General features: G+C 43.2%; 2 protein-coding genes, 2 long non-coding RNA genes and 1 other non-coding gene across 5 annotated transcripts; 2 read left to right on the top strand and 3 right to left on the bottom strand.

The window, feature by feature from the left end:
• Positions 1 to 3,168: 3,168 nt before the first annotated feature.
• LOC136355063 (uncharacterized) lies at positions 3,169 to 4,036 on the bottom strand. Its single transcript, XR_010739129.1, has 2 exons — positions 3,895 to 4,036; positions 3,169 to 3,801 (listed from the first exon to the last, which is right to left on the bottom strand). It is a non-coding gene; the product is annotated as an uncharacterized lncRNA (long non-coding RNA).
• LOC4328570 (putative multidrug resistance protein) lies at positions 3,466 to 12,723 on the top strand. Its single transcript, NM_001409371.1, has 6 exons — positions 3,466 to 3,764; positions 3,883 to 3,937; positions 4,035 to 4,671; positions 4,767 to 5,307; positions 9,793 to 10,680; positions 10,771 to 12,723. Exons 1-6 carry the CDS (start codon positions 3,528 to 3,530, stop codon positions 12,148 to 12,150), a joined length of 3,738 nt encoding a protein of 1,245 aa, NP_001396300.1. The 5' UTR covers positions 3,466 to 3,527; the 3' UTR covers positions 12,151 to 12,723.
• Positions 4,876 to 13,992, bottom strand: LOC4328569 (uncharacterized). The gene is made up of 7 exons (XR_010739128.1): positions 13,852 to 13,992; positions 13,660 to 13,786; positions 13,430 to 13,558; positions 13,284 to 13,354; positions 9,037 to 9,124; positions 7,370 to 7,423; positions 4,876 to 5,294 (listed from the first exon to the last, which is right to left on the bottom strand). It is a non-coding gene; the product is annotated as an uncharacterized lncRNA (long non-coding RNA).
• A 1,855-nt stretch (positions 13,993 to 15,847) lies between these two features.
• On the top strand, positions 15,848 to 24,545 carry LOC9269254 (putative multidrug resistance protein). The gene is made up of 6 exons (XM_015769540.3): positions 15,848 to 17,109; positions 17,211 to 17,265; positions 17,358 to 17,994; positions 18,073 to 18,613; positions 22,188 to 23,075; positions 23,166 to 24,545. The coding sequence occupies exons 1-6, from the start codon at positions 16,879 to 16,881 to the stop codon at positions 24,543 to 24,545; spliced, it is 3,732 nt and encodes a 1,243-aa protein (XP_015625026.1). The 5' UTR covers positions 15,848 to 16,878.
• Positions 18,751 to 19,472, bottom strand: LOC4328567 (uncharacterized). The gene is made up of 3 exons (XR_010739127.1): positions 19,347 to 19,472; positions 19,141 to 19,188; positions 18,751 to 18,945 (listed from the first exon to the last, which is right to left on the bottom strand). It is a non-coding gene; the product is annotated as an uncharacterized protein (transcript).
• Positions 24,546 to 25,279: the final 734 nt, after the last annotated feature.

Raw genomic sequence — 25,279 nt, 5'->3', positions numbered from 1 at the left:
CTATCTAGATTCATTAGCATTAATATGAATGTGAGAAATGCTAAAATGACTTACATTGTGAAATGGAGAAAGTATGTACGTAAACCGTCATTAATGAATTGACCTACAAATCCAAACTCTATCATCCTCATAATTGTAGAAGAAAAAACAACACTTTGAAGACTTAGAACTGAAACGTACTACCTCCGTCCCAAATTAGTAACTAGTCGTTTTGATCTTTTTCTTACAACATTTGACCATTCGTCTTATTTTAAAAAATAGTGTAAATATAAAAAATAATAAGTCACACTTAAAGTACTTTTAATAATAAAGCAAGTCACAAATAAAATAAATAATAATTTCATAATTTTTTGAATAAGACAAATGATCAAAAGTTACAGACAAAAACTCAAAACGACAAGTATTTTGGGACGGAGTTGGTAGACATCATGAATAATCCATGCCTACAACTTGCTGCTTTAATTTGTCAACCTATTCAATTATGGAAAAAATATAATTATAGGTATAAAGTGAGTATAACTATGTATTTATTAATTTTGAATATCTAAATGAAATTAAGAAAATTGCTAAATCAATACTCCTACATTGTATTAGTACAAATGGATACTTATTAATTCTGAATTTTCAAATTATTAGTTTAATAAATATGAAGAGATAAAATCATTAGTAGGATGAATTATATATATTATTGTGTGTTCACTGATTCTGATTTTTTGAACTATAGATAAAATAAATAATTTTCCGTTAGATCTTTAAAATAGACTTTACATATATCTTAAGAAAAAAAATAAAACAATACATACTCAATATATGTTAAAATTTAATAAAATCTAATAGTTATAATATACTCCCTCCGTCCCATAATATAAGGGATTTTGACTTTTTGTTTGCATTGTTTGACCACTCGTTTTATTCAAAAAATTTTGGAATTATTATTTATTTTTTTGACTTACTTTATTATTCAAAGTATTTTAAGCACAACTTGTCGTTTTTTATATTTGCACATTTTTTTTAATAAGATGAGTGGTCAAACAGTGTAAGTAAAAATTCAAAACCTCTTATATTATGGGACGGAGTGAATAAATGATAATAGCCCGTGCAACGCGCGGATAGACGACTAGCTATGCTAATTAGTAAAAAGTAATTAGTTCATATCAACAGATGAATTGTGAGATGAACCCCGTGATATATATTATCTTTAATGGCGAGGTCAGCGTCATGGATCTCAATTTGCCTCGGCTAGCGGCTAGCTAGATGAGAATGCATGCAGCTGTCTGTGTACAGCTGCGTCTACCTTCTTATCCTCGCATTACTTCTCTTCACGCCCCAAGGAAACGAGGCCAAGCACTACAGCGCAGCACAGTCGTCACTAGTGACGCATTAGGCCTTGGGCCTTCCAAAAAAATATTCACATCCTATACATATTTCATCCCCAAGTCAACCTTGCCGTCTCCTGTTTAGGAGCAGTGATTAGTCTTTAAACATATGCATTAAAAAAATTTGGTTTTTATACAGAGTGGTGGTAGTTAACTGATGATTCATTAATTTCTGTTGTTGAATCAGGTTTAGTTTTTTCATTTTGTATGGTACTCCTGTTTCTAGCTGATTGAGACAGGGTTGAAGAATAGATAGATCCTGATGGAGAAATTTGTTAGGCTTAATATATGTGTGCGTGGAATGTTATAGCACATGTCGATTTAGGCTTGGTCATTAATTTTTTTATTATCTTAATTAATTTGTGCCATGCCCTGCTATAGTACTATGGTAAAACCATCTACCGTGAAGACAAACTCCTAATTGATGGTTTTATTGTTATTTGTAGGCGACGGATTAAGAATGATAAATTTGAATGGGTGATAAGATAATCAAATATGTGGTCGACCTTTAGGCGGCATGATATACTTCGTTATCAGATCAACTTTCAATGATCAAATAACCGTACGAGTTTGAATTTTAGACTTCGAATTTTTAGACTTAGGAATTTACAAATTTTTATGTGTGTGTGGGTGGGTTTGGGGGGGGGGGGATGGGATGAGGGTTGTGGATGTGGAATTGAATATATATAGTTTGGTTGAATGTGAATGTGGTTGTATGTTTGAAGTGATGTGAATTTCTGTTATTGTGTGATATGTATGTGAAATTGGTAGGTCCTATCATTTTTATTTTTTTTCTTGCTAACATATAGGTGCTGGTTTTACTTACAAACAAACACCTATAACCCTTGTCCCGTGTCCTGCCCGGTGTACAAATGGCACATATATGCTTCTTATAGGTGCCAGTTGTATTTACGAACTGTCACCTGTAAAAGTCACATGTAAAACTGTCCATACGCCAATCAATTTAAGAACTGACACCTATATGACAGTATAGGTGTTGGTTCTGTATTCAAAACCGACACCTTTGTAAGTAAAAGATGCCGGCGGGATCGATGACTGAAGCCAAAGGTGTCGTCTACTGGGTATCAGTTAGGATATCCGACATCTATAGCCGGTTTCCAACCGGCACCAATTCAGTTTCAGTAGTGTGGTGTAGCATGGCACCTAACTCCTATAGGCATTTTAAGAGAAAAACTGCATACTCATTCCGTTGATTAATTATGAACCAACTAGAAATATATTGGCACAGATTTAGGTCATCTTATGGTTTTTACTCTAGGTTTAGTGCATCAAATTAAATCCTAATTCTCAAAATAAACTAGTATTATATCAACAAGCATGCTTAAGTCTCTTTCATTTGGCCTACATCTTTGCAAGCGAAGTCTTTATTAAAGAGTGTAAATTCCTTGAACCTAAGATTCTATTATGTCCATCGAGACATCTCAATCCTCCTCGCGATCACGATCTTATTAATCAATAGCATCAATTAGACTTAATTTTTGCCCCTCGAAAAGCGAAACACAATCTTTTTACCATGAGCAAAATAAAAGCGAAACATTACCATTGTTCTTCTAAAAAGCCAGCAAATTTAAAGTGTGTGTGTGGAAAAGATAGAGAATGACACACCAAAGCCACCACGGCTACCTACCAAACATGGATGCACATCCCCTTGACCAATAGCTACCTCCTCCGTTCTATATTACAAGTCGCTTTAACTTTTTCTTAACCAATTTATTTTAAGTTCAACTAAGTTTATAAAAAAAATTAGTAACATCAAAAACACCAATGTTAATTAATTAAACCAAACATTAAATATATTTTGATAATATATTTGTTTTGTATTAAAAATACGACTATGTTTTTTCTATAAACTTAGTTAAAACGAGTTGTAATATGAAACCGAGAGACTAGTTGCTTACTAGTGCATGCAACTGCTGGCATGGCAACTAAACTGGAGTACTATATACTCCGTATATACAAGGCCTCTCTAACTCTCTCAAGTCAGAGAGGTTACCATCTAAACGGCCTGAAAAAAATAAAAGAAGAGGCCAAAGCTATACCAACTCAATTACAACTAGCTGTCACACTTGGAGACAGCAAATTGAGCTAGATAGCTACCAAGCTATAGCTGAGAACTCGCCGACGACGGCCATGGGAGGCGGCGACGGCGGCGCCGGCAAGGCGAAGGCGAGGCCGGTGTTCTCGTCGTTCATGACAGTGTTCATGCACGCGGACGCGGCGGACGTGGCGCTGATGGTGCTTGGGCTTCTGGGCGCCATGGGCGACGGCATCTCGACGCCGGTGATGCTGCTCATCACCAGCCGCATCTTCAACGACCTCGGCAGTGGCGCCGACATCGTCAAGGAGTTCAGCTCCAAGGTCAACGTGGTACGTACCTTGTAGCTCCTCGCCGCCCAGCTCGATCCTGAACTGAAATGATGATTGAATTGAATTAAATTGAAATTGAATTTGCCGTTGAAATTTGAAATGATGTCGAATTCATCAGAACGCCAGGAACCTCGTCTTCTTGGCCGCCGCCTCTTGGGTGATGGCGTTCCTAGGTGAGCTTGCATTTATGATCAATTTACCTGTTGCATGCCAATGCTGCGGCGACGGCGAGCTGACGCCGCCGGCGAGGGGTGTCGTGTGTGTGAGCAGAGGGGTATTGCTGGGCGAGGACGGCGGAGCGGCAGGCATCGCGGATGCGGGCACGGTACCTTCGGGCGGTGCTCCGGCAAGACGTGGAGTACTTCGACCTGAAGAAGGGGTCGACGGCGGAGGTGATCACCAGCGTGTCCAACGACAGCCTCGTGGTGCAGGACGTGCTGAGCGAGAAGGTGCCCAACTTCGTCATGAACGCCGCCATGTTCGCCGGCAGCTACGCCGTCGGGTTCGCGCTGCTGTGGCGGCTGACGCTGGTGGCGCTGCCGTCGGTGGTGCTGCTCATCATCCCGGGGTTCATGTACGGCCGCATCCTCGTCGGCCTCGCCCGCCGGATCAGGGAGCAGTACACCCGCCCCGGCGCCATCGCCGAGCAGGCCGTGTCGTCGGCGCGCACGGTGTACTCGTTCGTGGCGGAGCGGACCACCATGGCTCAGTTCTCGGCAGCGCTCGAGGAGTCGGCGCGGCTCGGGCTCAAGCAGGGGCTCGCCAAGGGCATCGCCGTCGGCAGCAACGGCATCACCTTCGCCATCTGGGCCTTCAACGTCTGGTACGGCAGCCGCCTCGTCATGTACCATGGATACCAGGGCGGCACCGTCTTCGCCGTCTCCGCCGCCATTGTCGTCGGTGGCCTGTGCGTAAAAAGCATCAACGGTGACTTTGATCCATTGTTCATAATTCTTGACGGTGGCGAGACGCCATTGACGTACCTTTTGCATGGGATTGCAGAGCGCTGGGGTCGGGGCTGTCCAACGTGAAGTACTTCTCGGAGGCGAGCTCGGCGGCGGAGAGGATCCTGGAGGTGATCCGGCGGGTGCCGAAGATCGACTCCGAGAGCGACACCGGTGAGGAGCTGGCCAACGTCACCGGCGAGGTGGAGTTCCGGAACGTGGAGTTCTGCTACCCGTCGCGGCCAGAGAGCCCCATCTTCGTCAGCTTCAACCTCCGCGTGCCGGCGGGGCGCACCGTGGCGCTGGTCGGCGGTAGCGGGTCCGGCAAGTCGACGGTGATCGCGCTGCTGGAGCGGTTCTACGACCCGTCGGCCGGCGAGGTGATGGTCGACGGCGTGGACATCCGGAGGCTCCGGCTAAAGTGGCTGCGAGCGCAGATGGGGCTGGTGAGCCAGGAGCCGGCGCTGTTCGCCACCAGCATCAGGGAGAACATCCTGTTCGGAAAGGAGGAGGCCACGGCGGAGGAGGTGGTCGCCGCCGCCAAGGCGGCCAACGCACACAACTTCATCTCCCAGCTGCCTCAGGGCTACGACACACAGGTAAAATTATCTCAGAATTAGCATCAATCTCTCCACTGGTAATACAACTACTTCCACTAAGCCAATTTGGCATATATGCAAATATGCAGTCATTTCAGCACAAAGTTTCTTATCTTTGCAAGTCAATGTCCAGGTTTCTTTTCAAAGATTTCTGTTGCTATCATGACCATAAGCTAGCAGTAACTTGCATGCATGTGATGCATCCTATTCTCATTTGTTTTTAAATAAAAAAAATGGCTGAATTGCGACTAGAGTAACTTGCATGCATGTCATGAATCCAATTTTTTTTTAACCAATAAATGGATAAATTGCAATTGGAGTAAGTAACTTGCATGCATGCTATATATGCATCTTTTTCCTTAGACAATAAAAAAACTGAACTACAGTTGGGAAGTGCTATCTGATTCAGTGAAAAGACACATCCTCAACATATCACATATGTATGGGAAACATGACCCCAGCCAGCACAGTGCTATAAAACTATGATCATGAAATTCACACACATGAAAGTCAAGGGAATCCAGGGGACAAACTCCAGGTACATGAGTGAGTGAGTGCATGAACTGTTTCTTAGAGTTTCTGTGATCCATGTGCAAATACCCAACATTTTGAAACGTCTATAGGAGTTAGTAGTTTAGTCGTAGGTTCATAATGTGACAGCAGGACTAGAATAGTAGAATATTTCGAACATAATCTAGCCAAATAAGTTGTACCCCAACTGATCAGACAAGATTAGGTGGCAACTAGTCTTTAAAAAAAAAGGTTGCTTGTGGCTTTGGGACACCATTCTAATACTCCCTCCGTTTAAATGATCAGTCATTTTAGCTTTATCCTTAATTAAATATTTGTATTTTTGGCCATCACTTTTGTAATATACAATTTACATGTTGTTAAACTACACGAATTTCTAAAAATTGACTTAGGATAAAGGTAGATACGGAGGGAGTATTATTAATTTATTTTCAAGCCTGATAGCAAGGAGTAAAAGCTGTTTTTGGAAGCAACACCTTTTGTTTCTAGTGTAGTATAGACTTTGTTTGGAAGCAACACATAATCACACACACACATTACTCCATCCATCTGTTATTAGTGCTGGCTAGCTATAATTTGCAGGCGCCACGTCACTGGCAGAGGACACGGTCCTGCACTCCTGCCTGCTTGTGCGCTCAAGAGAAGAAAATTAAAAAGAAAAAAAAAAGGCACTGATGCAATCTGAGATTCAGAGAGCTGTCTGCCTTTTGTTCCCCAAAATAATGACACGCCTAAATTATGTTATGGCTTGTTTGGTTTGAAGCCAGTTTTTACCTTAGCAAGTTTTGGCACAAACAAAAATTGGTACCAAACCCCAAAAAGTAAACCTTAAAAAAATTGGTAGCAAACCCCAAAAAAGTTTTGGCTTAAATCCAAACAAGACCTTAATGTTATCCCTACTGAAATAAAAAAAAAACCCAAAAAAAACCCTGGAAGTAACAAGAAAACCATATAATTATGGTATGACATTATACAGGAAAGGACAGCAATCAATTAAAAAAAATCAATAGCTTGAAAGTGCTTCACATGGTTAAAATAGTATAGGAATCCATTATGTACATGTCTCGGTGAATAGGTTGAGCTGAAGGCTTACATTAGGGAAGGGTACCTTTGAGCACTCTAAATTATCTAAGTATCCCAGGACTATTAGGGAACAAACATATATAATTAATCATACTTCATATTTCTGGTATGATACAACCTAATCAGGAACTAAGAGCAATGAAAAGATCATGGAACAAGGAGTTCACTACAAGATGTTTTCAGTAAAGCAGTAAAAATTATGGACACCTGAAGAGTGAAAATACATACCCCCAATCAGGCGCTGAAGACTATGGCAGTCCTGAAAGTGAGAACAAATAAAACAAACAAGCTAAAGGCTTAAACTCGGTGCATCTGATAATCACATCATAAGATCGTATACATTGCATGAATAACCACAGCAGAACAAAAAAGAACACAAAAAATAACTCTGGGCTGTCACAGAAACACCTAAATTGTTACACATTGCCTGGGATGAACAGGTAGTCACCTTGAGGTGCAGCTTTCCTTGCCGCTGCTTCAGCATAGTTCCTCTCCAGCAGACCTGCCAGTCCACCATCCATCCAAAATTGGATGAGAAATAATTTCATTCTCAATATTGAATGAATGATCTAGTAGATACCTTCCATACATGACTTGCAAAAAGAATCAGGACATAGAACTGAATATATCCCTTAGACAAAAAATCTGTCGTTATACACTCTATAGTGGGACCTACAGCTTCCGCATGTGGACGTAGACAAAAGCGATCCACGCTCATAACCTCAATTGCTTAATGCCTGGTTTCTCTATCTCACTTCCAACATGATCACGACTCAACTCATCCTCCATGATGTAGATGGCCATATTTCCATATAACGTACAGCTGCAGCACTACCTCTAAGGCTGCTATAAAGACCATTCCATCGAGATTCATTTCTAGTGATGGCGGTATCAAAATTGAAAGCATCTGCTCTGGGAAATTGCTGATGGTGAGACATAGGAGTCGTAGAGCGATTAGTCCAAGTTTTGTTTTCGAAAGATCAAAGCGAATTTGCCGGTGTTATATTAAAGAATAAGGTTTCTCATTTTAAGGAGAGAATGAGGCCAAACCATGCAGTGAACGGTTTATTTGGGAAAACCAGACAAAAAACCTGAAGAACAAGAAACACATTATAGCAACCGTAACCATGGCAACAAAACTAGCAACCTTAAAACACAATGAGCGCAAGTGAAAAAGGCAAGGAACCATTGGCCCACCACTCAGGGTGTGACTCCATGGTCGGTGGACACTGAAGGTAAACAGCTAGAGGCTTTTTGCAAATCTAGAAACCAGAAAAGGGATTCCCAGTCAACAATTTTATGGTGCTCCAACTTTCCCAGAAATAGGATTTCACCCAGGACCTATCATGCTCTAACGATTTTGACAGCAATATATTAGACCTTCACAGAACAAATTGCCCATGTGCGTGTGACATGAGCGCATTCAAAAGGCAGTTTTACCTATGGAAAATTAAAATGATTCTCACGTTATAGTTTTGATTTGTCCCTTTGCTGCCAATGCGAATCATTCAAAATAACCAAAACTTATAATGGTAAAAGAGTATCTCTCTTTTTTGGCTAATAATGGAAAATCACTGTAATGATATGGATCCTTAGGTGGCATGCATGTAAACCTTGAAACATGAAAGGTTTATTCATGGTTGGACCCGCAGCACTAGCAATTTCTACTTTGTGCAAACCTGCTGTGGGGCACTTAACATTAGATTTTGATGTGGGCAAACCTGTTAACAAGATGACCTGACAGGCCACTAAAAAATATCCTCTCCATCAGATACCTACCACCTAATATCTGCAATGCTGTGAGTTCAACAATAATAATGGAAGGCACTTGATAACTTTACTTTAATTTTTCATTGTTCAAGCACTCGTAGGAACATGATAGGAAAGAGTGATACAAAATGACAAATAGTAAAATTCTGCTAGTGCGTCTACAGTATTCAATGATAAATATCGTAACTATTAGTTCGTCAAGCTTTTTTCAGAGCATGTACGCACTGATCATTGACACACGTGTAGTATTTTAGATCTAATATTAGAGGACCAAACTAGACCTTTCATACTCACTCGTACAAATACGGAAAAGGCCCTTTCATGTTGATACTTGATAACCATTACCTTGCATCTTTCTATTTGTATAGAAGTTTTGCCTCTTGACTTCTTTTTTATTCGCCAGGAAACATAACTTGTTTCCTAGAAGATAAATCTGAAAGAAAGATGGTCCATATCAGTACGGCAGAAATGCAGAATACTAGTTGAACCTTTTAAAATATGTCAAGCATAACTGTACAACTACTGAAAAAAAATTACTAAGGAATCAAGATAACCTGATGTGCCTATCCCATCCCCTAAAGCAGTGGTGACTATTTTTTAACACTGCGCCTCAGAGCTTCGATCAGTTTTAAAACCAGGCTTTTGATGTGGGCAAGGGAACAGAGTATTATTACATATAAGGGTATGATTTGAACTCAGTATTCTGGGAAAGTATTTATAAATGCTGCACAAAGATTTTAGAAATCTTCATGGAACAGATGGGATACCGACACCCACAGTTTATGAAGTTCACTCTCATCAGTTAGTGCTTATGTTTGTTTGTGATTAGTACAAAAGGGTAAGAATAATCACGTCTAACAATCAAATGATGAGCCAACTTTTTTCTCGAAAAACAAAACTGATGTCACCCTTGAAACAAGATAACAATATCCTTAGCATAATTATGCTTTCGTAGTGTCTATAGGACTTATCAACTGAGCATGTTTTTTTTTAAGAACGTATTCAGGTCAATATTTGCACATACTGTTAAGCATTTCAAACACGTTTATCATATCAGCATTCCTATCCTAGTAATGACCTAGTTTGAAATAAAAACAACAGGTGGGCGAGCGTGGTGTCCAAATGTCTGGGGGGCAGAAGCAGAGAATTGCTATTGCGAGAGCAATCCTGAAATCACCCAAGATCCTCCTCCTTGATGAAGCCACTAGTGCATTGGACACTGAGTCAGAGCGCGTTGTACAGGAGGCCCTTGACCTGGCATCTATGGGCCGGACTACTATTGTGATTGCACATCGCCTATCCACTATCCGCAATGCTGACATAATTGCTGTCATGCAGTCCGGTGAGGTTAAGGAGCTGGGACCCCATGATGAGCTCATTGCCAATGATAATGGCCTCTATTCATCTCTTGTGCGCCTTCAACAGACCAGAGATTCAAATGAGATTGATGAGATTGGTGTAACTGGTAGTACATCCGCTGTAGGGCAGTCCAGCAGCCACAGCATGAGCAGGAGGTTCTCTGCAGCTAGCAGGTCAAGCTCAGCAAGGTCATTGGGTGATGCAAGAGATGATGACAACACTGAGAAGCCAAAGCTTCCAGTGCCATCCTTCAGAAGGCTACTTATGCTTAATGCACCAGAGTGGAAGCAAGCACTAATGGGGAGTTTTAGCGCAGTTGTGTTTGGAGGCATCCAGCCAGCATATGCATATGCCATGGGAAGCATGATCTCAGTCTACTTCTTGACAGATCATGCGGAGATCAAGGACAAAACAAGGACCTACGCACTCATCTTCGTAGGTCTAGCAGTGCTCTCATTTTTGATAAATATTGGTCAGCATTACAACTTTGGTGCAATGGGGGAATACCTCACCAAGAGAATCAGGGAGCAGATGCTTGCAAAGATCCTCACCTTCGAAATTGGGTGGTTTGACCGTGACGAGAACTCCAGTGGTGCCATATGCTCACAGCTAGCTAAGGACGCCAACGTTGTAAGTCCATATATCAAAATAAGTATGTAGAATTGTAGATAATTAAAATGGAATTGTGACTGACCTGCCATACTTTTGTTGTTGTTGTAGGTGAGGTCTCTCGTGGGTGATCGAATGGCTCTGGTGATCCAGACTATTTCAGCAGTGCTTATTGCATGCACCATGGGTCTGGTCATTGCCTGGCGTTTGGCCCTTGTTATGATAGCAGTGCAGCCTCTGATCATTGTTTGCTTTTATGCTCGCCGTGTCTTACTCAAGAGCATGTCCAAGAAATCAATACATGCACAAGCTGAAAGTAGCAAGCTAGCTGCTGAGGCAGTCTCCAATCTTCGTACAATTACAGCCTTCTCATCCCAAGAGCGCATCTTACGCCTTTTTGAACAATCACAAGATGGACCACGCAAGGAAAGCATCCGGCAATCATGGTTTGCAGGGCTCGGACTCGGCACCTCCATGAGCCTTATGACATGCACATGGGCCCTTGACTTTTGGTATGGTGGCAGGCTTATGGCTGAGCACCACATTAGTGCTAAGGAGCTCTTCCAAACCTTCATGATTCTAGTAAGCACAGGTCGTGTGATTGCAGATGCAGGAAGCATGACAACAGACCTAGCTAAGGGTGCAGATGCAGTTGCTTCAGTATTTGCTGTTCTTGACCGGGAAACAGAAATTGATCCTGACAACCCTCAGGGATACAAGCCAGAGAAGCTCAAAGGCGAGGTGGACATCAGAGGAGTCGATTTTGCATACCCATCAAGGCCAGATGTTATAATCTTCAAAGGGTTCACATTGAGCATCCAACCAGGCAAGTCAACAGCCCTGGTTGGGCAAAGTGGCTCTGGCAAGTCAACCATCATTGGGCTCATAGAGAGGTTCTACGACCCAATTAGGGGGTCGGTGAAGATAGATGGAAGGGATATCAAAGCATATAATCTTCGAGCCCTGCGGCGGCACATTGGACTGGTCAGCCAAGAGCCAACACTATTTGCAGGTACAATCAGAGAAAACATTGTGTATGGCACAGAAACGGCTAGTGAGGCGGAAATTGAGGATGCAGCAAGATCTGCTAATGCACATGACTTCATCAGCAACCTGAAGGATGGATATGACACGTGGTGTGGTGAGAGAGGAGTTCAGTTATCAGGAGGGCAGAAACAACGCATTGCAATTGCCCGTGCCATCCTGAAGAACCCAGCTATCCTACTTCTGGATGAGGCTACAAGTGCGCTAGACAGCCAGTCTGAGAAAGTGGTACAAGAGGCACTGGATCGGGTGATGATTGGCAGAACAAGTGTGGTGGTCGCACACAGGCTCAGCACTATACAAAACTGCGACCTTATCACTGTGCTCGAAAAAGGGACAGTTGTGGAGAAGGGCACACACGCATCCCTCATGGCCAAGGGCCTCTCTGGAACATATTTTAGCTTGGTTAATTTGCAACAAGGAGGCAATCAGCAGGTCCAGCACTGAGGTTTTGCATCACAACACAGCTTGCATTTCCAAATTCACACCCCAGTTTAAATCAGTCGTCAGAACTGCAAGCAAGGATGCTCCTTATCATTTGAAATTTTGTGACAATGGGATTTTTTTTTCTCCCATTGCTCTATTAGTATATAGAAGTGTATGAAGCTTGTAGTTTTCTTTTCTTGAAATATCTGCTGGGACTGTACTGTAATGATGAGATAAGTTGTATATTAGGTTGCATTTTTTTTATTCTTCTTTGCCATATTGATTGAAAACTGCTATAGCTATTGAACACAGTACCACACAGACTAGTAACAGTGTAACATCATGATCAGTGTATCACAGGTAGCAGAAACTATGTTCAAAAAGGTATTATATATTGAAAGAATTATTGCCCTTATGGGCTTTCAGAATATTTTTTAGATAATGGATATCAATCCAGCCTCTACATCCCACATGGACCCCAAATGGGATTTCAGAAGATGTAAGGTTAAGTGTAAGTTCAGAATGATGCTCCTTACAATCGAGTGATAGCATCGCAAAGCAAAAGGATTGGAGCAGAACTAATCGATTTTACCTACAATTGGCTTGTAAATTTCACAAGCATTGCAAAATGTGAAATTCAACATTCTCGGCTTTCAAATATGTGATTATTATATACACAACTGCTTCCAGTTCACACTTTTTTTTCCTAAGAACGTAGTGAGCCATGAACTAAACAGAAAACTTCCTTGCTGTAACTTCAATATACTGTTCAACAGGTAAGGACAAGGCGTTTTTTTGCGGAAATGTCAAGCACTAATACCCATGTCCCAATATCAAAACTTGCAAACTAAGGAGTACAAATAATCATATGAACTAAAGGGGTTCCCTAACTAATGCCACTTCTCCAATCTGCCTTAAACCTAATGTCGAGAATTTCATATGACAACTACCAATATCTTGCAGTAAAACAAAACCAGCGGTTCACAGATCATCAATTATGGCCAGAAATATTCCTAGAGAATTCCATAACTAGATTATTCACGCCAGTATAGTTTAGAACGTACTTTTGGGTGATGATCTGCATATATGATGGTACAAAGCAGTGCAAACTTACTTTAATAAACATGAACAAACTAAGGAGCACAAGAACTTACACAATAGGCAGATGAACTTCAGCAATGCCGGTGATCCACTGCGTTGAGCTCTCTTCCGAGTTCTTCCTAACCTATAAGCAAAAAAACAGATTGGCACCATCATTACAACGCACAACACATCAAAACCATGAAAAATCTAGGCTTACAGGAGTACATCGAAGCTCTACTCGGCTAAAAACCTTGAGCTCATCGACCTGGTCATTTCTCCTCCTTGTCTATCACATCAATCTTCTTGGCCCCTCTTCTTCAACAGCTCATTCTCCACATATCTCAACCTTCAAAGATCAGACCCACGCAACGCACGCACGCCTCGCTCGCTTCAATTCCGGCATCACAAGATGAATGAAGCAAAATATTGGCAAGAGGAATCACACACGAAGTTAAACGCGGATGTTGGAATCCTCGATGGTGACGGCGGCCTCCTGTCCTGGATAACGAGATCCTCCTCCTCAGCATCTTTGTCTCCTTCCTCACGTACTTGATCTCCTCCAGAGAGACGCTACCTGCGAGGGAGAGGGAGGTCACAACCAGAACCCAAAGCGAGAGGCGGCGGGGGCGGGGAGGGTACCGGGCGGGCGTCCTCGTCGTCGGAGTGATCGGCGGCGTCCTCCGCTTGGACTGGTTCCCGGCGAGGTCTGGGTAGGGTTCGCTCACGGCGGGGTGGGTGAGTGGGTGGCCGGCGGCGAGGTCGAATTGAGCAGGATGGCCCAGCATACGCCTCCGCGTTCCGTTTACGTATAACGGGGTTTACGCTTTCTCTTTGGTGTAGTGTCAGACCTTGGTATTGGGGATTGGGCCGTTCGCCGTTGACGCGAATAATCGAAGGCCGAGAGGACTGGGCCGTTAGAAATGGGCTGCATTGTGGGGTGTTTCCTTTCCTTTTTTTTCTTTAGTAAAATTCATGATCCTAAAATAACATGGGTGTTATTTTATTATGAGATAATCTAAGAAATACCATTGACAAGTGTCCAAATTCAAGAAATGACATCAACAAGTGTGAGTTCCAAGAAATGCCATCGTACAAACAACTTTGTCCTAAAAATGCCATCGCCGTTAAGGCTCCGTCCATCCCATGCCGTTAAATAAATTGTTCATCCTATAGCACTTAACGGCGTGGGATGGACGGAATCCTAACGGCGATGGCATTTTTCGGACAAAGTCATTTGTACGGTGTCATTTCTTGGAACTCACACTTGTTAATAGTATTTCTTAGAGTTGAACGTTTGTCAATGGCATTTCTTGGATTATCTCTTTTAGTATACAGGTCCATTAACTTGAAAATTTTCCCAACCGTTCTCTTTTATTTGTTACTTTTGACTATGCACTTGAAAAGTAGGCCGTCATTATACATTTTAGATATACCTCCAAAACAAAATAGTATATTTTAGATATGATAATTTTGCCTCTAGTATACTCCCTCCGTTTCAAAATGTTTGACACCGTTGACTTTTTAGTACATGTTTGACCGTTCGTCTTATTCAAAAAAAATTTGTGAAATATGTAAAACTATATATATACATGAAAATATATTTAACAATGAATCAAATGGTATGAAAAGAATAAATAATTTCTTAAATTTTTTGAATAAGACGAATGGTCAAACACGTACTAAAAAGTCAACGGTGTCAAACATTTTGAAATGGAGGGAGTATTATTTACTGGAATGGGTAGTAAGTAAGTGGAACAACTTTATAGATTAGTGTGAATGGGATATGATTGTTTGTTATGGGAGTAAAAATTGGAAAGTAGGCATTGGATTTCATGCATAACCAAGTTTTTGTAAACAAACTTTTTGTTCAAAATTGTCGAGTAAACCAGAACGGAGTGATCAGTACGTGTGTTAGACATCTCAACTTGCTAAAGGTATCACGGATGGTCCAAAATACGACAGGGTATGACACATGGATGCTAATATAACACACTCGCTAATCCTGAAATGAGAGTAGGGCCTACTCTTTTTCTGGCATTTCTCTCTTCTTCCACCATTGACCTTGGGGCTCCCAACCCCATAGTTGTTTACGTTGTTCTCGAGGTCGCCATGGCCATCGTTCTGCTCGTGTCAAGCAGCTACCATCGAGCTCCCCACCATCGTGATGCGCTCGAGCTCTTTCACCCAAACTCCATTGTTTAGATCGCCCTGATCGTCGTCGTTCATCTCTGCCCAGCCGCGGTCATCCAGCTCTCCGGCCCCCGTCGCTACCCTAAGGCTCTCGCTCCCAGTCACCGCCATTCCTAGGGGCTTTACGAAGCTTGAGGTCCAGTGGCCCGGCGACGTGTGGATGACAACCAAACGGTGGCAGAAGAGGGTGTTGTGATGGGAGGAGGCGTTGATGACGAGGATATGTATGGCAGTGAGCAGGACCGAGGTCCGAGGGAACTTCGGGTCAAGGCAAGCGGCCAGAGGTAACCAACGTCAAGCTCGGTCTCGCCCATGGGAAAAGAAAATGGCAAAAAAAAAAGGAAAAGTGTAAAATAAATTGTGGTGGCCTCACTTGTCATTTGGTGCAGGGCTAGTGGTGATGTTGCATCACGTCCGTGTGACACGCCATGTCAAATTTTAGACCGAAGTTGGTATATTTAGCAAGCTTAGAGGTCTAAAGATGTATTTTCTAAATTTACGGATCTAGTTGAAACCAACACACAAGTTTAAGGACCGACAGTGTTTTTACTTTTTTTTTTCTAAGTTGTCTTTTCTTCCAAGAAGGGTGTTGTTTCTTCTAAGGAAGAGTTCACCTTAACAACTATAGATGATACCCAAGAGCAAGGGCCAAGCACCATGAACACCATGTCTGCCATGTCCGCGTGCATAAACACCGTCATGAACGATCCAAGCACCAGCTTTGCCTTCGCGGCGCCGTCTCCGTCGCCACTCACACCCATGGCCTTGACCGCTACTAGCTTTGCTTCCTCCAATTGTGACAGTTTGTACTTGAGTTTGTATAGTTTGGCCTCCTTTTTCTTCAGGCCGTTTAGATGGTAGCCTCTCAGACTTGAGAAGTAGAGAGTGAGCGAGAGAGAGGCCTTATAATATCTTTTGCAGATGTTTGAATAATTGATACAATATCAGGAGCGAATATGAAATCAAACTTGATATGGATTAACGTTAAGATCTTTCCGATTGAATTGGAAGCTCAAGTGTTCAATTAGTATAGACGGATATAGATACAGACATAAATATTTTTTTCCATGAAAAGCGAAATTGTACAAAATAAAAGTTAAACATTCTTATATTGTTCTTGAAGAGGCCATCAAATTTGAAATGCGTGGAAATTTAAAAGATAAAGAATGACAGCAAAGCTATCAGATTGCAACAACGGATCACATATGCACATCCCCTTGACTAATGCATTCTGATCGTATCCATTTAATATATGACTGGAGTGCCAGGTTAATCCATATCATGTTTGATTCATATCAAGTTGATTCATAATCTCTATTGATATCGAATCATTTATTCAAACGCCAGCCAAATCAGTTCAAATATATTATAAGGCCTCGCGCTCTCTCTCAAGTCCGAACTCAACTACAAACCGTTACACTTGGAAGATGCAACGGTAGTAGCAACCTACCTGAACCAGCCGGCATCACGGCGGCCATGGGTGGCGACGATCGCAGCGCCGGGAAGGCGAAGCCAGTGCTCGGATCGTTCATGACGGTGTTCATGCACGCGGACGCGGTGGACGTGGTGTTGATGGTGCTTGGGCTCCTGGGCGCCGTGGGCGACGGACTCTCGATGCCGGTGTTGCTGCTCATCACCGGCAGCGTGTACAATAACTTCGGCGGCGGCGCCGACAACGTCCAGGAGTTCAGCTCCAAGGTTAACATGGTACGTGCACCCCTCGTAGACTCGCCCAGCTCGATCCTCAACTGAAATGATCGAATTGGATTTGCCTTTGAAAATTGAAGTGTTGATCTCCATTTCATCAGAACGCGAGGAACCTCCTCTTCTTGGCCGCCGGTCAGTGGGTCATGACGTTTCTAGGTGAGCATAGGGTCACCTGTTGAATTCCAATGCCTGCCGGCGATGGCGAGGCGAGCTGACTCCCGCCGGCGATGTGTGTGTTGTACAAACAGAGGGGTATTGCTGGACACGGACGGCGGAGCGGCAGGCGTCGCGGATGCGGGCACGGTACCTTCAGGCGGTGCTCCGGCAAGACGTGGAGTACTTCGACCTGAAGAAGGGGTCGACGGCGGAGGTGATCACCAGCGTGGCCAACGACAGCCTCGTGGTGCAGGACGTGCTGAGCGAGAAGGTGCCCAACTTCGTCATGAACGCCGCCATGTTCGTCGGTAACTACGCATTTGGGTTCGCGCTGATGAGGCAGCTCATGCTAGTGGCGCTGCCGTCGGTGGTGCTTCTCATCATCCCGACATTCATGTACGGCCGCGTCGTCGTCGACCTCGCTCGCCGGATCAGGGAGCAGTACACCCGCCCCGGCGCCATCGCCGAGCAGGCCATGTCGTCGGTGCGCACGGTGTACTCGTTTGTGGCGGAGCGGACGACCATGGCTCAGTTCTCAGCGGCACTCGAGGAGTCGGTGCGACTGGGGCTCAAGCAAGGGCTTGCCAAGGGCGTCGCCATCGGTAGCAACGGCATCACCTTCGCCATCTTGGCCTTCAACGTCTGGTACGGAAGCCGCCTCGTCATGTCCCATGGCTACAAGGGTGGCACCGTCTTCGTCGTCTCCTACGCCGTTATCCAGGGCGGCCTGTACGTAATATCCTGCACTATGTATAATTCTTGGCGACGGCGACGCCATTGATGTGCCTTACTTGCATGGGATTGCAGAGCGCTTGGGTCAGTGTTGTCGAACGTGAAGTACCTCTCGGAGGCGAGCTCGGCGGCGGAGAGGATCCTGGAGGTGATCCGGCGGGTGCCCAAGATCGACTCCGAGAGCGACACCGGCGAGGAGCTGGGCAACGTCGCCGGCGAGGTGGAGTTCCGGAACGTGAAGTTCTGCTACCCGTCACGGCCGGAGAGCCCCATCTTCGTCAGCTTCAACCTCCGCGTGCCGGCGGGGCGCACCGTGGCGCTGGTCGGCGGTAGCGGGTCCGGCAAGTCGACGGTGATCGCGCTGCTGGAGCGGTTCTACGACCCGTCGGCCGGCGAGGTGATGGTCGACGGCGTGGACATCCGGAGGCTCCGGCTAAAGTGGCTGCGAGCGCAGATGGGGCTGGTGAGCCAGGAGCCGGCGCTGTTCGCCACCAGCATCCGGGAGAACATCCTGTTCGGGAAGGAGGACGCCACAGCGGAGGAGGTGATCGCCGCCGCCAAGGCGGCCAACGCACACAGCTTCATCTCCCAGCTGCCTCAGGGCTACGACACACAGGTAAATTATCTCAGAATTAGCATCAATCTCTCTCTACTGCTCAAGAGAAGAAAATTAACAGAAAAAGGCACACTGATGCAATCTGAGATTCAGAGAGCTGTCTGCCTTTTGTCACCAAAAATAATGACACGACTAGATTACGCTATTATCATTACTACAAATAAACGAAAATTAACCTTAAAATAACAAGAAACCCACTATTACGGTATGACATTACAGTGCAAAAAACAGTAATCAGTTATAAAAGCTCAATAGCTTGAAAATGCTTTACATGGTTAAAATAGCTTAGGCATCCATAATCTACCTGTCCCAGTGAATAGGATGAGGGAGGACTGCATACAAATATACGATCCAAGTCAAGTGTACTTTTAAACACTCTAAATTATCAAGGTATTCCAAGACTATTAGGGTATAAGCATATCTGATTAATGACACAACCTAAACAGGAACTAGGAGAAATGAAAGGGTTATGGAACAAGGAGTTCACTACAAGATGTTTTCAGTAAACAAGTAAAAATTACAGATACCTGAAGAGTGAAAATATCCCCAATCAGGCACAAAAGACTATAGCAGTCCTGAAAGTCGGAACAAATAAAACATACAAACTAAAGGCTTATTACTACGCACACAATAACATCATAAGATCGTCTACATTGCATGAATAGCCATAGCAGAACAAAAAGAGAATACAAAAAATAACTCTGGACTATCACAGAAATACCTAAATTGTTACCTTGCGGTGTGCCTTCTTCGTTGCGGCTGCAGCATAGTTTCTCTCCAGCAGACCTGCCAGTCCACCATCCATTTGCAATTGGATTAGAAATAATATCATTTTCAATATTGAATGAATGACTTGCAAAAAAATTAGGGATGTAGAACCAACTATATCCCTTAACATCTAGCTGCGGTTGTAGTGGGACCTACTGCTCCTTCTGCATGTGAACATAGACAACATAGCAACCCACACTCATACCCTCAATTGCAATGCATGGTTTCTCGATCTCACTCCCAACATGATGATGACTCAACTTAGCCTGCATGATGTGGATGGCCATATTTCCATGTAGCATACAGTTGCAGAACTACCCCTATGGCTGCTATATAGACCGTGCCATCCAGATTCATTTCTAGTGATGGCGGTATCAAAATTCAAAGCACCTGCTTTAGGAAATTGTTGACGGTGAGACATAGGAGTCATAGAGCGATGAGTGCATTTTTTTTTAAAGATCACGGCGAATTTACCAGCATTATATTAAAGAAGAAGGTTTCTCATTTTAAGGAGAGGACGATGCCAAACCGCACAGTGCACGGTTAATTGGGAAAAAAGGGGCTAAACCCTGAAGAACAAGAAACACACTACTAGCAACCTTAACCACGGAAACAAAACTAGCAACCTTAAAACACGATGAGCACGAGCGAGCAAGGCAAGAAACCGTTGGGACTCCCCCAATCTTAAGGGAAGCTAGACCCTTCCTTTGGTCGGGATAAGAAATCTTCCTCCCCACCCACCACTTAGGTGTGCCTCCATGGTCGGTGGACACTGCAGGTAAGCAGCTAGAGGCCTTTTGCAAATCTAGAAAACAGAAAAGAGGTTCCCAATCAACAATTTTATGGTGCTCCAACTTTCCCAGTAAACAGGATTTCACCCAGGACCTATATATCAGGCACCAACGATTGTGACAGCAATATGGTAGGCCTTCACAGAAAAAGTTGCCTGTGTGCATGTGGCATGAATGCATCCAAAAGGCAGTTTCACCTATGGAAAATTAAAATGATTCGCACAATATTAGTTTTGATTTGTTCCTTCGCTACCAATGCAAATCACTCAAAAGAACCTAAACCTTATAATGGTAAAAGAGTACATCTTTTTTTTGGCTGCCTTGACTTCTTTGATATGCAGCCCCTAGCTAATAATGAAAAATCACCGTAATGATACGGATACTAAGTGGCATGCATGTAAACCTTGAAACAGGAAAGGTTTATTCCTGGTTGGACCCCAGCACTAGTAATCTCTACTTTTTGCAAACCTGCTGTGGGGCACTTAACATTAGATTTTGATATGGGCAAACCTGTTAACAAGATGACTTGACAGAGCACTAAAAAAAAATCCTCTTTGCCAGATATCTGCCACCTAATATCTGCAATGCTGTGAGTTTCACAAAAATAATGGCAGGCACTTGATAGCTTTACTTTAGTTTTCACTGTTCAAGCACTCATTGGAACATGACAGGAAAGAGTGCTACAAAATAACAAATACTAAATTCTGGTAGTGCATCTACAGTATTCAATGATAAATATTGCGACTATTAGTTCAACAAGATTTCCTAGAGCATGTACTGACTAATCATCCACTCACATGTTGTATTGTAGATCTAATATTAGAGGACCAAACTAGACCTTTCATACTCACTCATACAAATACGGAGAAGGCTTTTTGATGTTGATACTTGATAATCATTACCTTGCATGCTTCTATTTGTATAGAAGTTATGCCACTTGACTATTTTTTTATCGCCAGGGAACATAACTTGTTTCCTAGAAGATAAATCTGAAAGAAAGATGGTCCATTTCAGTACTGCAAAATACTAGTTGAAGTGTTTAAAATACGGCAAGCATAACTGTATAACCACCGAAAAACTTTACTAAGCAATCAAGATAACCTGATGTGCCTATCCATCCGCTAAAGCAATGGTGGCTATTGTTTAACACCAAGGCTCTGTTCGTTCTCTCCCAGTTGGAGGGATATTTTCAGCGCTCGCGAAACGATAAAACTCATTAACACATGATTCATTAACTATTATAAAATTGAAAAATGGATTTATTTGATTTTTTAAAAAAACAACTTTTACACAGAAACTTTTTGCTAAAAACACACCATTTAACCGTTTGAAATGCGTGCTAACAGAAAACGAGAAAGTTGAAGTTTGTAGTTGAGAAAAAGAACTGGGCCTAAGCCAAACAGTTTCAATCAGTTGTAAAACCAGGCGTTTGATGTGGGCAAGGGAACAAGGTATTATTACAAATAAGGGTATGATTTCAACGCAGTGTTCATGAAATCAGGCTAAGTATTTATAAATGCTGCACACAGATTTTAGAAATCTTCATGAAACAGACAGGAGACATACACCATCTCACAGTTGATGAAGCTCACTTCCATCAGTCATCAGTTAGTGATTATGCTTGTTTGTTGTGATTAGTACTAATGGGTAAGAATGTTCACTTCTAACAATCAAATGATCAGCCAAAATTTTTCCATGAAAAAAGAAACTGATGTCACTCCTGATACAAGATAACAATATCCTTGGCATAATGATGCTTTCATAATGTCTATAGGACTTGCAACTGAGTATTCATGTTCTTTTTAAGAACATATTCATGCCAATATTTGCACATACTGTTATGCATTTCAAACATGTTTATCATATCAGTAATCCTATCCTAGTACTCCCTCCATCCCAAAATATAAGCATTACTAGCTATGAATCTAAACAACCGCGTGACCAGATTTGTAGCCAAAAATAGCTATAATTTGGGACGGAGGTAGTAATAACCTAGTTTGAAATAAAAACAACAGGTGGGCGAGCGTGGTGTCCAAATGTCTGGGGGGCAGAAGCAGAGAATTGCTATTGCGAGAGCAATCCTGAAGTCACCCAAGATCCTCCTCCTTGATGAAGCCACTAGTGCATTGGACACTGAGTCAGAGAGCGTTGTACAGGAGGCCCTTGACCTAGCATCTATGGGGCGGACTACTATTGTGATTGCACATCGCCTATCCACTATCCGCAATGCTGACATAATTGCTGTCATGCAGTCTGGTGAGGTTAAGGAGCTGGGATCGCATGATGAGCTCATTGCCAATGAGAATGGCCTCTATTCATCTCTTGTGCGCCTTCAACAGACCAGAGATTCAAATGAGATTGATGAGATTGGTGTAATTGGTAGTACATCCGCTCTAGGGCAGTCCAGCAGCCACAGCATGAGCAGGAGGTTCTCTGCAGCTAGCAGGTCAAGCTCAGTAAGGTCATTGGGCGATGCAAGAGATGCTGACAACACTGAGAAGCCAAAGCTTCCAGTGCCATCCTTCAGAAGGCTACTTATGCTTAATGCACCAGAGTGGAAGCAAGCACTAATAGGGAGTTTTGGTGCAGTTGTGTTTGGAGGCATCCAGCCAGCATTTGCATATGCCATGGGAAGCATGATCTCAGTCTACTTCTTGACAGATCATGCGGAGATCAAGGACAAAACAAGGACCTACGCACTCATTTTCGTAGGTCTAGCAGTGCTCTCATTTTTGATAAATATTGGTCAGCATTACAACTTTGGTGCAATGGGGGAATACCTCACCAAGAGAATAAGGGAACAGATGCTTGCAAAGATCCTCACTTTCGAAATTGGGTGGTTTGACCGTGACGAGAACTCCAGTGGTGCCATATGCTCACAGCTAGCTAAGGACGCCAACGTTGTAAGTGCATACATCAAAATAAGTATGTAGAATTGTAGATAATTAAAATGGAATTGTGACTGGCCTGACATACTTTTGTTGTTATTGTAGGTGAGGTCTCTCGTGGGTGATCGAATGGCTCTGGTGATCCAGACTATTTCAGCAGTGCTTATTGCATGCACCATGGGTCTGGTCATTGCCTGGCGTTTGGCCCTTGTTATGATAGCAGTGCAGCCTCTGATCATTGTTTGCTTTTATGCTCGCCGTGTCTTACTCAAGAGCATGTCCAAGAAATCAATACATGCACAAGCTGAAAGTAGCAAGCTAGCTGCTGAGGCAGTCTCCAATCTTCGTACAATTACAGCCTTCTCATCCCAAGAGCGTATCTTACGCCTTTTTGACCAATCACAAGATGGACCACGCAAGGAAAGTATCCGGCAATCATGGTTTGCAGGGCTCGGCCTCGGCACCGCCATGAGCCTTATGGCATGCTCATGGACCATTGGCTTTTGGTATAGTGGCAGGCTTATGGCTGAGCACCAAATTACTGCCAAGGAGATCTTCCAAACCTTCATTATTCTAGCAAGCACAGGTCGTGTAATTGCAGAGGCAGGAAGCATGACAACAGACCTAGCTAAGGGTGCAGATGCAGTTGCTTCAGTATTTGCTGTTCTTGACCGGGAAACAGAAATTGATCCTGACAACCCTCAGGGATACAAGCCAGAGAAGCTCAAAGGCGAGGTGGACATCAGAAGAGTCGATTTCGCATACCCATCAAGGCCAGATGTTATAATCTTCAAAGGGTTCACATTGAGCATCCAACCAGGCAAGTCAACAGCCCTGGTTGGGCAAAGTGGCTCTGGCAAGTCAACCATCATTGGGCTCATAGAGAGGTTCTACGACCCAATTAGGGGGTCGGTGAAGATAGATGGAAGGGATATCAAAGCATATAATCCTCGAGCGCTGCGGCGGCACATTGGATTGGTCAGCCAAGAGCCAACACTATTTGCAGGTACAATCAGAGAAAACATTGTGTATGGCACAGAAACGGCTAGTGAGGCGGAAATTGAGGATGCAGCAAGATCTGCTAATGCACATGACTTTATTAGCAACCTGAAGGATGGATATGGTACGTGGTGTGGTGAGAGAGGAGTTCAGCTATCAGGAGGACAGAAACAGCGCATTGCAATTGCCCGTGCCATACTGAAGAACCCAGCTATCCTGCTTCTGGATGAGGCTACAAGTGCACTAGATAGCCAGTCCGAGAAAGTGGTACAAGAGGCACTAGATCGAGTGATGATTGACAGAACAAGTGTGGTGGTGGCACACAGGCTGAGCACTATACAAAATTGTGACCTTATCACTGTGCTCGAAAAAGGGATAGTTGTGGAGAAGGGCACACACGCATCCCTCATGGCCAAAGGCCCCTCTGGAACATATTTTAGCTTGGTTAGTATGAAACAAAGAGGCAACCAGCAGGTCCAGCAGTGAGATTTTGCACAACAATACAGCACCCATTTCCAAATTCACACCCGGTTCAATCAGTCATTAGAACTGCAAGCAAGGATGCTCCTTATCATTTAAAATTTTATGAAACTGGGATTTTTTTTTCTCTCCCATTGCTCTATCTGTATATAGAGGTGTATGAAGCTTGCAAGTTTTCTTTCTTGAATTATCTGCTGAAATTTTACTGTAATGATGAGAAGATCAAAAAAATATGAGATATGTTGTATATTAGGTTGTGTTTCTTTGTTCTTTTGTTCCATATTTATTGAAAACTACTATAGCTATTGAACACAGTACCACAGAGACTAGTAAGTAGTAACAATGCAACATCATGATCAATGTATCATAGGCAGAAGACACTATGTTGAAAAAGGTATTATATATTGAAAGAATTATTGCCCTTATGGGCTTTCAGAATATTTTTTAGATAATGGACATCAATACAGCCTCTACATCCCACGTGGATCCCAAATGGGCTTTAGAAGATGTAAGGTTAAGTTTTAAGTGCAGAATGATGCTCCTTACAATCAAGGAGTAATAGCATCACAATGCAAAAAGATTGGATCAGAAATATCAATGTTACCTACAATTGGCTTGTAATTTTCACACAGGTATTGCAAAATGTGAAATTCAACATTCTTGGTTTTCAAATATGTGTTTATTATTTAGGCAACTGTTTCCAGTTCACACGTTTTTTTTTAAAAGAACGTAGTGGGCCA

The sequence above is a fragment of the Oryza sativa genome, chromosome 2 (assembly GCF_034140825.1).
Source record: "Oryza sativa Japonica Group chromosome 2, ASM3414082v1".
Lineage (NCBI taxonomy): Eukaryota > Viridiplantae > Streptophyta > Magnoliopsida > Poales > Poaceae > Oryza > Oryza sativa.
The sequence above is the reverse complement of the archived record's forward strand: the minus strand, read 5'-3'. Positions and strand labels throughout refer to the sequence as shown.

What these genes read in the sequence shown, in the direction of transcription:
- LOC4328570 (NM_001409371.1), top strand. Translation starts at nt 3,528, where the DNA reads ATGGGAGGCGGCGACGGCGGCGCCGGCAAGGCGAAGGCGAGGCCGGTG. An exon ending in TCAGCTCCAAGGTCAACGTG is followed by an intron (nt 3,765 to 3,882) that starts GTACGTACCTTG and finishes CGAATTCATCAG; the next exon opens with AACGCCAGGAACCTCGTCTT. An exon ending in TTGGGTGATGGCGTTCCTAG is followed by an intron (nt 3,938 to 4,034) that starts GTGAGCTTGCAT and finishes GTGTGTGAGCAG; the next exon opens with AGGGGTATTGCTGGGCGAGG.
- LOC9269254 (XM_015769540.3), top strand. Translation starts at nt 16,879, where the DNA reads ATGGGTGGCGACGATCGCAGCGCCGGGAAGGCGAAGCCAGTGCTCGGA. An exon ending in TCAGCTCCAAGGTTAACATG is followed by an intron (nt 17,110 to 17,210) that starts GTACGTGCACCC and finishes CCATTTCATCAG; the next exon opens with AACGCGAGGAACCTCCTCTT. An exon ending in GTGGGTCATGACGTTTCTAG is followed by an intron (nt 17,266 to 17,357) that starts GTGAGCATAGGG and finishes TTGTACAAACAG; the next exon opens with AGGGGTATTGCTGGACACGG.